This window comes from Amaranthus tricolor, chromosome 6 (genome assembly GCF_026212465.1).
Source record: "Amaranthus tricolor cultivar Red isolate AtriRed21 chromosome 6, ASM2621246v1, whole genome shotgun sequence".
Classification (NCBI taxonomy): Eukaryota; Viridiplantae; Streptophyta; class Magnoliopsida; order Caryophyllales; family Amaranthaceae; genus Amaranthus; species Amaranthus tricolor.
In genome coordinates this window covers 25,263,051-25,275,422 of record NC_080052.1, presented here as the reverse complement: position 1 = coordinate 25,275,422, position 12,372 = coordinate 25,263,051, and the positions used below count along the sequence as shown (strand labels likewise).

Genomic DNA, 12,372 nt, shown 5'->3' with positions numbered 1-12,372 from the left:
TATATATATATATATATATATATATATATATATATATATATATATATAGATATATATATATATGCGATTTATTGATATACTATATTTCCTTATGTAAACCTATAATTTGTTTAATCCCAAATCATAATGAAAATTAAAATTGTTATCAAAACTAAAGTGTTTCAACCAAAAAGACAAAAATAAAATATTAATTTATGTATGTATGATAAGTTAATTTTTATGTTAAATAAAAATATATACATGTAAATATTTATTATTTGAACTCTAGATAAATCATCATCACATAATGAATAAGCTAATCAATTTAACTAATTTTTCAACTAAATCCTCATGGTTGAAGACTTTTAATAATAATAATAATAATAATAATAATAATAATAATAATAATAATAATCAGATTTTTAAACAACAGCACAAGTATAATTTATTTAAAATTAAAATTTACTATAAAGTGTGATTTCTGGATTTATAAATAGTAATATAGTGATAGTTGGATAATATATAAATACATGTGACGATTCATGCATGTAGACATGGATATTTTATAACGAATAATGATAGAATTTTTTTTAAAACAATTATAAAGATGTTTATTACTCCTTCTATTCTCTAATATTCTTCCCATTTAGAATATTTCATCTTAAGGAGAGATAAATTTAATTAATGTTTTTAACATATATTTAGAAGATAAAATATATTCATGTGAGATTTCGTTAGATTCGTTTTAATGTATACTTTTTTATTAAGTATTTTTTATAATTTTTTATTATGTGTATTTCGAGATATTAAAGTTTAAAATTTGCATTAAAAAATATGTAAAAAGTAAATGGAAAGAACAAAAATGAACGGAGGGAGCATATAAATAACATTTTAGAGGTTTTGAAATATCTCTTTGTAAACAACATTCTCAATGCGACTACAAATTAATTTCTCCATCCTTATCACATACCTCCTTCGTTCCAAATTACTTACAACATTCGAAAAATGACACTATTTATTCATCACTTTTAATTTGTGATTATTTAATCTATAAGTTAAAACATAGTTAAGCCAGTGAGATCTTGTTTGATTCTTTTTATTGCAAATATTATAAATATAAAATTTTTATAATTTTTTAGTAAATATAATTAGAGATATTAAAAATTAAATTAGTGCATTGAATAGCGTAAAGAAGAAAACACTGCAAGTATTTTAAAACGGAGGAAGTATTTGGATTTTCAAACCTAAAGTAGGTAACCTATCTAAATTAAAATATGTTGTTAATAGTTATAATGATTCTAATTGAAAAGTTGATTAAGAAATTATATTTATTTAGAATAAAAATATATGCTTAATAAATTTAAAGTAATCACTATAGCAAGTTATATAAACTTAATACAACAATTATTTCTTTATATGGCATAATCACCAATTTAATGCAGCTAAGTATTGTGCACAATTTTAATGCAGCATATTAATTCAATTCCTAACTTTTAAGGAATTATTGATGTCTATGGAGTCATCGTTTCAACTTTGGATTCTCAAAAATGGCTAGAATTGCCCCGCGACGTTACGCTGTCGATCTTGATGAAATTAGAGACCAAAGAAATCCTTGAAACCGCTCAATTTGTTTGTAAATCACGGTACAATCTCTGTAAGGACCCCTCTATTTGGCGTAATGTTGTGATGCAGAATCTTCATGAGCCTAAATTGGCTAAAAAACTCGAGAAAATGCTGTGTAGCGCTGTTGATCGTAGTTCCGGCGGTTTGATCAAACTTGATATTGAAGGTTTTGGTGGCGATGAACTTATATTTTACATTTCTCAGAGGTATGTATGTTTTTATGGATTTTGTTCTTTTTGATGAATGAAAATTGTGATGTTGAAGAACAGGTAGCGAAGATTGTCCTAATTTTAATTATAATGAAAAAAATAATTTGAAATGGGAACCTAAATGAGGCTTCAGAATTGCATGAATGAATTTTACATACTTGTCTTAAAACTCTTGAATTTCTTAAGTGTTTACTTGATGAGTTTGGATTGTTTCCTGGAATTGGGAAACTTTTTAGTGTTTGCTGTTTCCCCTTCTCTATAACCCTCAATCTAGATGGCCTCTTTTTGCTCTACTTATTTCTACCTGTTTTCATTCCTCTCTTCCTTCTCTCTACCTTATTGATTGCAAATTTTTTGATAAAAATGGAATAGAATGTAAGAAAACAACATATTTTACACTACCAATATCGTTTACTGGGTACCCCTCCATTAGGGTTTAAAGGGATTGGACGTACATAATCGTACTTTTACACAAAAAAGTTATTTTCAACTGATCATGACTAGCGCATGTGATAAATATAATACAATAGAATAATAAAAGGATAAGAAAAATCAAACTTCATTACTATCGTATGACACTACCATTCATTTTCACCCTTTTTGTTTGCTTCTCTTTTTTGTAGATAGATGCCGAAAATTATTACGTTTTTGGTAATAATGCTTTATAATGCTTCTCATGCACCTTAGCTTTGGCTTCATCTTTAGTTTTTAGAATTGAATTTGTAGGCATTGCATTACATGAACACCAAAGTAAATTGCGTTAAGCATAATCGATTGACAAGTTGAAAAATTTAACGGCATTCACCACAAACATTATGAATGAAAATTTGATAATGTAGATTTGGTAATGAAGATTTGATAGGCACGTATGCCTTTGAAATTTTGATTTTGACAAAAGATGTAAGAAAACTTTCATTAAAGGGTTATTTCTTCTCTATGGTGCTTGGCTCGGAAAGAAGTCTTTAGTAAATTATGAAATCACGTAGGATCTGATTTTAATTTTTTTTTTTAATTTTGTTTATTTTACGATTATTCTTTTTGTATTTTTATGATGATTTGCAAATGCTGATTAATTAGTAAAAATAAGCTTTGAGATACGTTGACTCACAAAGGTTTTCTTACTAAGATTGAAAGACTGAAAAACTAGAATGCTGACTGTACAGTTATTCCATAACTCACAAAATAACCGGTGGTTTCAAATAAAAATGTTTACTATATAAAATATGGTAGAGGATAATAGATGTAGTGACTAGAGACTTCCAGAATCATTTATCAATGCTATTGAAAGTACTAGAACTATGGTAAGTGAATGAACAAAGGAAGGAGGGAGCAAGAGAGATAGGAAACACAAAGAGAACGAAAAAGGACACCTCGGTGGAAAATCCCAGATCCATAAGTTCATCTAAATGGGATAATCTGGGAGAGTATTAATAGGATGTGAATAGAGGTGTGCAACGGGACAAGGCCCATTAAATTTATTGGCGTGACACAGCCCGTCTTATAATGCTCAACCCATTAATTTTCGAATTTTTGAAATTGTTGAGCGAAAAAATAAAAAAAAGTAATTAAATAAGCGAAATTTTAAACAAATTCCAAAAGTAAGCGTCCAAACCCCAAAGCTGTGCTTTGGAGCTGTTCGCAGTTACTAACTGCGAACAGTATATAAGACAAACTAGCTGTTCGCAGTTGGTAACTGCGAACAGTTCAAAAAACACAAAATAATTGTTCGCAGTTAGACTGCGAACAGGAAAAAGACAAAATAGCTGTTCGCAGTTACTAACTGCGAACAGCTATTTTGTCTTTTTTGACCCGAACAGCTCCAAAGCACAGCTTTGGGGTTTGGACGCTTACTTTTGGGAAAAGTTTAAAATTTCGCTTATTTGATTAATTTTTTTTATTTTTTCGCTCAACTTTTTTCAAATTTTCTTAATTTTCTAACGACTTGTTCTAATTGGTGGACCCATATGGTAAAATTTATTGGCCAACGGGTGGACTGTATATTACACCAATAATTATTTCTTACAGCATTTATTTTAGTGTATGTTGAATTGTGTCAAAGAAATTGAAATTAACAAAATAACTGAACAATATTAACTCTGTTTTTTGATAGCTAAACTGCTAAACAGAGAACATTGGCTTAAGAATAAAAGCATTTATGAAACAACATGATTCTGGACATTTCAAATTGATATTTACTGGTTAGAACCTAGGTGAAGCTAATATTTTGAGCTCTTAGTATTGCAACTTTGCAAGTTTCTGGACATTTCAATTATCAAGCACTTATAATTGGTTGAAGTATAAGTCTACACCTATTGTAATCTAGACTTTTCTTCTTTTTATAGTTTCTTGTTGATATTTGATCTATTTCTTTCATTCAACATAGTAAAATGATCAACATCTCGGCTCATAGACTTCTGATATGAACTGGAAACAGCATATATTACTGGTACGATTCTAGACAATTGTCCCAAGTCTTTTTCATTATTTACATTTTTTAATGTGCCTGGTTGAGGCAGGTCAAATGGGATCCTGACCCGGTCCAACCTATTAAGATTTTTGTCTGACCCGGCCAACTCTACCCGCTAAAATTGAACACCTCTAGTTGTGAATAGCATATTTGTCAAGGAATGTTTGTCAGATTTGAAGTGGGACAATTGCATATTTTTTATAATGCAATTGTAATGTGTGATATAAGATTTGTGTTGCTCTAAATGGCGCTCATAGCTTTACTGTGTTATTGTAATCAAGCTGCTTATTTAGTTTAAGGGTATGAATATTAGAAGAACATTTACCGCTTGCAATGATCCACAGATGTAGTCAGCTGAAACAGCTTCGCCTTGCATGCTGCTACTCAATATCAGCCAATGCCCTAATTCAAGCTCTCATGAAGTTTCCATTGCTGGAGCAGCTTGAGCTTACTATGTACCCATTTACAGGAGACCGAACTATACAAATTATTCGTTGTTGCCCCTCTCTGAAATCTTTTAAATTAAACTAGCAAGGATCTAGAAATCCATCTCTGGTGTCTGACGAAGAGGCACTGGCAATTGCGACAAGCATGCCTAAACTGTACGCCCTTCAGCTTATTGGAAATTGTCTGACAGATAATGGTCTGAAAGCAATCCTTGATAACTGTCCTCATATTCAGTCCCTTGACCTCCGTGCATGTTTTCATGTGAATTTTGCCGGAAACTTATGGAAGAGATGCTGTGAACAGATCAAGGATCTACGACGTCCCTATGACTCCACTGAAGACTACAACTATCCTACCACTAGTAATAATATTTATGATGCATATGAAGAGTATTGCATGTCCGGTGGTCTGACTGAATCTTCAGACGACGATCGTTTTGATGAAAATTTTTTTCTAGACTATTATTCACCAGGAGTGCCCAGAGTTCTCATCAGCCCTGGGTAAGCGTTTGCTTATGCCTGTATGATTATTACAACTATCTTTAACAGCTTGTTTGGCTGTGGTACCAAATGGTGGTAATGAGAATTATTCATAGCGTAACATTTAATTAAAAGTTTCGTGTCATTCCTATGGTGATAAAACTTTGATAATAAAAAGGGCTCTTTTTTTTTTGTTTTTTTTTTTTACAATTTTTCATTAACCCTAATACCACCTCTCCCAATGGTAATGCATCAGAATGAATTTTATGTAGAATCTGAGATGATTGAAGTTGGACAAGCATGACCATTAATATAGCTAAGAGATTTTTCTACCAAAATTATGCTAATTTTCATTCTTATTACTACCATTTAATACCACCTATAAAATGGGTCGTACGTTTATTTCTTCATCAAGTTTTATTTAATCTGCCTTCTTAACTCTGATGCTCACAAGTGGACCGTTGAAGGCCATAGTATCAACAAGACTAATGATTCGAGCTAAGTATCAACGACATCAAACTCTGGAGTTGTATAATAATTAGTATGTCTAGTTTAGGAAACTCTATCATGGAGATTCTAGTTGCTGATTGTGGTAGATTTATGACTTCTAGTGTTGTATTAGTTGTTGATGTGAATCTTCTTTTGACGGTTTGGTTTATGTTATCAAGTATTCAAGTGTTCACTTTCAATCTTCTTTTGACAGTTTGGTTTATGTTATCAAGTATTCAAGTGTTCACTTTTCTATGAGAGATGTCTGATGGATGATCCTTTCATTTCATGTGAAAGTTATTATTTTTTGACGGGTGTAGTTTAGAGAATCTCTATTGGTGAGAATTGAATTTTATTATAAAGATGAAAGAAAAAGTCTTCAACCATTAGTCTAAAGCATGATTGTTGAAAGTTCCTATTATTGGTACTGTGAGGTGTTGGTCATCGACACATCTAGGGTTGGCAGGTGGGTAAACTTATACTGGTTTAGCACTGCATCTGTCCTTGTTGGGGCGGGTATGGATATGATTTTAGTGGGTAGTGGGTGGGTATAGATATGAAAAATCCTATTCGTTATAGGTAGTAGATAGGTGGTGAATATGAAAATTTAAAGTGGATATGGATACAAAGAGGGTAATTATAATTACCTATCCATTTTGCTATCCTTTTGAGGCTAGGACACATCTGTCTTATTTGCAGTTTGAATTTGATCAGTTGGTACTTTATCATTGTTTATTTAGGTGGTATTGCCTTGGATCCTAACCACTTTATGCATGTATTCACACTGTCTTTTTAAAGTTTTCTTTATTCTAGTTTTTAATTTTTGTAATATGTTTTTAAAATTGAAGGCTATTGATTACAAGAACATCTATTAACGTCTTCTATTTATGTTGGATATTTATAATTTTAATTTTTTTACCTTTATTTGCGATAATAAAAAAGTTGTTTTGATTGGACTTTGGTAATATATATTAATTATTAGCATCTCATATAAATAAGAAATGCACGTATACTTATCTACACCAAACATCTTTTCCCAAGTATTTAAGTTGTGTAAAGTGAGTGTTCGAATCAAGTGAGGGATGAACCCCAACCAATGAAGTCTTGTGAGGGATGAACCAACCAATGAAGTCTTGCATGTGCAACAAAGCTTTATTTATTGAGATATTTTTGTAAAATATTATTCAGAAAAAAAGATATTTTTGTAAAATATATATCATTTGTAAATTTATTTAATCACATATTTTTAAATGAAACGATTTCATAATATGACTATCTCTATTGGCCAGGCTCAGGCTTTCTGAGAAACGTTGTCTCAGTTGAATGCATGTGTATTTATTAGGAAAATTATTCTGAATATTCTCTACTATTGATTATTTATGAATAATTTAATCTTTATATACTTTTTGGTGAAAACGCACCTTACCACATTTTAACCGATTATTGTAGGTACCTACTAGCCGTTACACTCACTTTTCTTCCTCATGCTTTTTCATTGGCGCCTAACCCTACTCCTCTTTAATGGTATGTACTTATATTACCCGGTTAAATCGTGACAAAATGTGTTATCAACAAAGTTAAAATATGACAAGAGATGCTTTTATAAGCAAAAAAATATACAAAATTTAAATTATTTAAAAATAATTAGTAATAATCAATATTCATAACAAATGAATATAGATGATATTATTTAATAGTACAATTTTTTCTTATTTATTACTCCTGTTACCCTACTATTGACTAGAGACAATGTACATATGTCGTTCGAGCACCTTCATCCGAGGGAGAGATAAAATTAGAGAGTGAAATCGAGGTCTGTGTTGCCGTTACCGTAGAAAGATTTGAAACCCTAGCGATGTCGTCTATGGAGCCATCGTTTTTAACTTCGGATTCTCAAAACTGGTTAGAATTGCCTCGCGATGTGACCCTGATGATCTTGATGAAATTGGACACCATAGAAATCCTTGAAAATGCTCAATTTGTATGTAAATTATGGTACAATCTCTGCAAAGACCCCTCTATTTGGCGTAACGTTATGATGCAGAATGTTGACGAGCCTGAATTGGCCTTTAAACACGAGAAAATGCTGTATAGCGCTGTTGATCGTAGTTCCGGTGGTTTGATCAAATTGGATATTGAAGGTTTTGGGAGCGATGAACTTATATCCTACATTTCTCAGCGGTATGTATCTCTGTATGGATTTTTTTTAATTCGATTAATTGCTTATTTTCCTGCAAATTTTGATGTTCACGAATAGGTAGTGAAGATTGTCGTAATTTCAAATTGATTTGTCAGAATGATTTCAAAATGGAATCTAATTGAGGCTTTAGAATGTTCGTTTCCATTGCATGAATGACCTCATACTGGTCTTAAAACCCTTACATTTCTCAAGTGTTTATCCTTGTGGGTATGGGGTTTGCGAATTCCCGGCCCCGCCCCTACTATTTGCGCTGAAAATGGGAAATTTTTGGGGGTGTTTGGTTCATGAGGAATCATTTCCTGTGATCGTTTTCCCCAATTTCGGCTGTTTGTTTTGACAAGGGAATTAAATGAAAAATTTGGGTTTGAAAAAAGTTTTTCATCACTTTGCAAACATTTTGGTAGCCCTCCCATTCTCAACACCTCCATTCTACAAACGGGAAATTAATTATAATTTTGCATTTGTACATTGTTTTCGGCCAAATCAAAACACCCCCTAGTGTTTGGGATTTCCCCCTTTCTTGTTCCCTCAATCTAGATGGCCTCTTTTAGCTCAATAAATTTCGACCTGCTTTCTTTCCTCCCTCCCTCCCTCCCTCCCTTCTCTCTATCCTGTTGGCTGCAAACCTGTTAAGGAAAATAGAATAGAATAGAATATAAGAAAAGGCAGGGAAAAAATGCCATTGTATCATTTGCCACTATGCTAGTAATGTTTCACCTTCTTTTAGGGGGTGTTTGGCACAAGGGAACGCTATTTGCTAGACTTTAATACGAGACTTATAAGATAAAAAAAAGTCTTATTCCTTGTTTGTTATGTTACGAACTTAGATGAGACTTGGATGAACAATATAAGAATTTAAGTTTGAACTCAAATACCACCCTCCCCCTATTCCCATTCCCTATTCCCATTGCCTTTAAAGAAAACAATGATCCAGGGAACCACATATCTGTTATGTTAATGCTTCGCATGCACCTTAAGCTTTGGTTTCATCTTTCGTATTTGCAAATTGAAATAGTAGACAATACATTACATGAACACAAAAATAAATGAAAAGTTGAATATCTTTATCAATCAAAATGAACAACCCATGCAATCAGGAATTTCACGAATATTTATTTTCCAAACACTAAAATCTGTATGATGATGAAGATTTTGTAGCCACGTATGCCTTTAAAATTATGAGGTGCATGAAAACAATCTTCAAGTGTTATTTGATTGCTATCCCGCTTGGCTTGGCAAATTTGAAGTACACTTTGAAATATGATGAGTAGCACAACTTTTTGTAAGATTTGATGATAAATTTATGTTGTACTGAACAAGAGATTCAGAAAATATGTGAAAATAGGATTGCAAGGTTCATGTACATAAACTTGTGTTTGAGAAAAAATGATCTATGATTATCATCTCATGTATCTATGGAAAATGAATGCAATGCCTCTTCATCTAGATTTGTAAGCACAACATTCTTTCGATAAGATACTTTTGAGCGTGTCTTTCCAAACATATGCAAATGCATGAAAAAACAACTGTGAACAATTGATCTCCAAGACACAGAGAGAGAGAGTGAGAGAGGAAGCACAAAGAAAATATAAAAAGGACTCATTGGTGGAAAATCCTATTAGCCGATGTTGTTCATTTTAATGGGTTGCCATTACTTAGTGTTAAATGTTCTTTGAATCTGGGAGGGTATTAGTAGGTTGTGAAGTACAAATTCGACTGGGAAGGTCTGTTAGATGTGGAGTAGGACATTGTGATTGTGATATTTTTCGTACTGTAATTGTGATATAAGACTGCATTCTCTGAATGGCACTTATAGCTTTATTGTATTATTAAAATCGATTTGTTCATCAAGTCTGTATGACTGTCTAGTTTAAACCTTTTTGACAAGGATACAATAATTGTATTTGTCGACAAGCCTCACGTTATGCATTAAAATCTGTACAAAATTAATGGAGACTACGCTGTGTTTTGCATGTTGCTGCTTCTGCTCTATGATGTTTTTATTCTCATGGAGGTTTTAAACTTGAATATTAGAAGAATATTAACTGTTTGCAATGGACCACAGATGTAGTCAGCTGAAACAGCTTCGCCTTGCATGCTGCTACTCTATATCAGCCACTGCCCTAATTCAAGCTTTTGAGAAGTTTCCATTGCTGGAGGAGCTCGACATTACTCTGTGCCCATTCACGGGAAACCAAACTATACAAATTATTCGTTGTTGCCCCTCTTTGAAAACTTTTAAATTGAACGAGCAAGGATCTAGAAATCCTACTATGGCATGTGACGATGAGGCATTGGCGATTGCGACAAGCATGCCTAAACTGCACGTCCTTCAACTTGTTGGAAATAGTCTAACTGACGAAGGTCTGAAAGCAATTCTTGATAACTGTCCTCATCTTCAGTCACTTGACCTCCGTGCATGTTTTCATGTGAATTTTGATGGGGATTTATGGAAGAGATGCTGTGCACAGATCAAGGATATACGGCGTCCCTGTGACTCAACTGAAGACTACAACTATCTTACCACTGATTATGATAGTGATTTTGATGAAATCTATGCAGATGAATATGATGACATGGACTATATGTCTGATGATGACTACTATGATTTTTCACCAGACGACGACGTCCCTTTTTATGAAGACTATTAAAGCATACACTGTGAGTGCTTGAATTCCCACCAGTGATAGGTTAGCATTTGCTTATGCTCGAAGTAATGCACTTTGTTTAAGTTTATTCTTCACCGAGTCTGCCTACTTACCCCCCCCCCCCCCCCCCCCCAATCATGCTTTCCAGAGGAAGGTAATAGTATCAACAGGATCAGAGATTTTAGCCAAGAATATCAACGGCATCGAACACTTGAGTAATGCTCCTTACAATGCAGTATAGTAAGGATGACTAGTTAAGGAAACTTTATCATGTAGACTCTAGTTGCTGATTGTGGTTGATGTTTGACTTCTAGCATTGTATAGTTAATGTGATTCTTCTGTTGTTTTGCGTCTACTTTCGTATGAGAGATGCGTGGTGCTCGATACTTTCAGTTCTTTTGAAAGCACTTCTTTGGTACCGTGAAATGCTGGTCATTGGCTCGCTGTCTTATTTGCAGTTTGAACTTGATTTGTTGGTACTTGAATCAATGTTTATTTAGGTGGTATTTGCCTTAGATCCTCACCACTTTATGCATGTACTCCCTAGTCTTTTCTCTAAGCCTTTCCTTTATTTTGGCAGTACATTTTTCATCATTGGAGTGCTCACTAGGGTTTGAAGTACGATCTTACATTAACTTTGTTGTTGGGTATCGACGACAATTTGTTAGTGGCTCTCATTTAGACGGAGTTTAGTGGCTTGGTTGTACTTGTACACAACTTTGTATCATTGTAGTACTCACTACTAGGTTTTTTTCGATGGACTCTTAATAGTCACTATTATCAGCAACTTGCATAAATATGATGTACATATGATTTTAAATGGACTTGATTATAATTGTTGCAAAAAATTATAAATCTGATTCCAACGTTACCCATGGAGAATGAACATTTGTCCGGTAGCAGACTAATTAATGAAAATATCTTTACAACCGAAAACCTTTCCGTTTGTGTTGAAGCTGTGCAATGAGCCAATAAGGGATGAATCTGCAACTGAAGTCACGCGCACTCATTAGGCCCTTGCATTAGCACTAGTTCTTGGGTGGTTGTGGCCATTCTGGAGACACTGAGACGGTGTTTATTCAGGCTAACGACAGGGAGGGATTGATCTTTTTCTGTAAAATCAAATTCTTATCATAAAAACAGGAATTTGTATTTATATTAAGACGGTACATTGCAAATCCTAAACCTTAGAAATTTCATTTCCTTATTATTTAACTTCTATTGTTCATTAAATTATTTAATTTTAAGGAAACTACCTGACTATCAATAAGCTTACACTTTGCTCGCTTAAATGAAACATATTTGAATTAGAATATTGATCTTTCGCAAAATCACTAGTGGAACACTTTTTATCAGGTCGTTCTAATTTTTTAAAATTAATTTCATCGTTAAAAAATGATTTTAGATCTAAAAAATCAATTTCAAGGCTTTTAAACATTTGAAGTCATGGAATGTTATAATTTTAAGATTTAAAAGATTAATTTCAAGACTTAATTAATTAATTTTAAGATTTAAAAGACTAATTTTGAAACTTAAAGTTCATTCCAACTTTATAGTAGGATGATTCAAATTTTAAATTAGTTTTTTTAAGTCTTCAAATCAATATGTCAGAATTAAACAAATAAAAATTTATTAGGCCCAAATCAGTTGCATAACTTAGACAGTCTCATAATAGACTTATTGTTTATTTGTTAAATCTTATAAATAACTATTGTGTTATGCTAGTATAACTTAATTTGAACTAGTAAATTTACATATAAAATTTTTAAATTTTAGTTTTTTTTTTAATATTTTTCTTAATAGTTCAAATATGATTGATCTCAATCATATT

General features: G+C 32.4%; 1 protein-coding gene and 1 pseudogene across 4 annotated transcripts; both read left to right on the top strand.

Moving 5' to 3' along the window:
* Positions 1 to 1,482: 1,482 nt before the first annotated feature.
* LOC130815257 (putative F-box/LRR-repeat protein 23) lies at positions 1,483 to 5,379 on the top strand (annotated as a pseudogene).
* Positions 5,380 to 7,422: 2,043 nt separating this feature from the next.
* On the top strand, positions 7,423 to 11,828 carry LOC130815379 (putative F-box/LRR-repeat protein 23). Of its 4 annotated transcripts, none has more exons than XM_057681832.1 (3): positions 7,423 to 7,874; positions 9,959 to 10,583; positions 10,690 to 11,827. In XM_057681832.1, the coding sequence occupies exons 1-2, from the start codon at positions 7,549 to 7,551 to the stop codon at positions 10,542 to 10,544; spliced, it is 912 nt and encodes a 303-aa protein (XP_057537815.1). In that variant the 5' UTR covers positions 7,423 to 7,548; the 3' UTR covers positions 10,545 to 10,583; positions 10,690 to 11,827. The 4 variants fall into 4 exon arrangements, with proteins under 4 accessions (XP_057537815.1, XP_057537817.1, XP_057537816.1 ...); XM_057681834.1 differs by having other exon boundaries at positions 9,959 to 10,554; positions 11,122 to 11,824; XM_057681833.1 differs by having other exon boundaries at positions 11,122 to 11,823.
* The last annotated feature ends 544 nt before the right edge of the window (positions 11,829 to 12,372 follow it).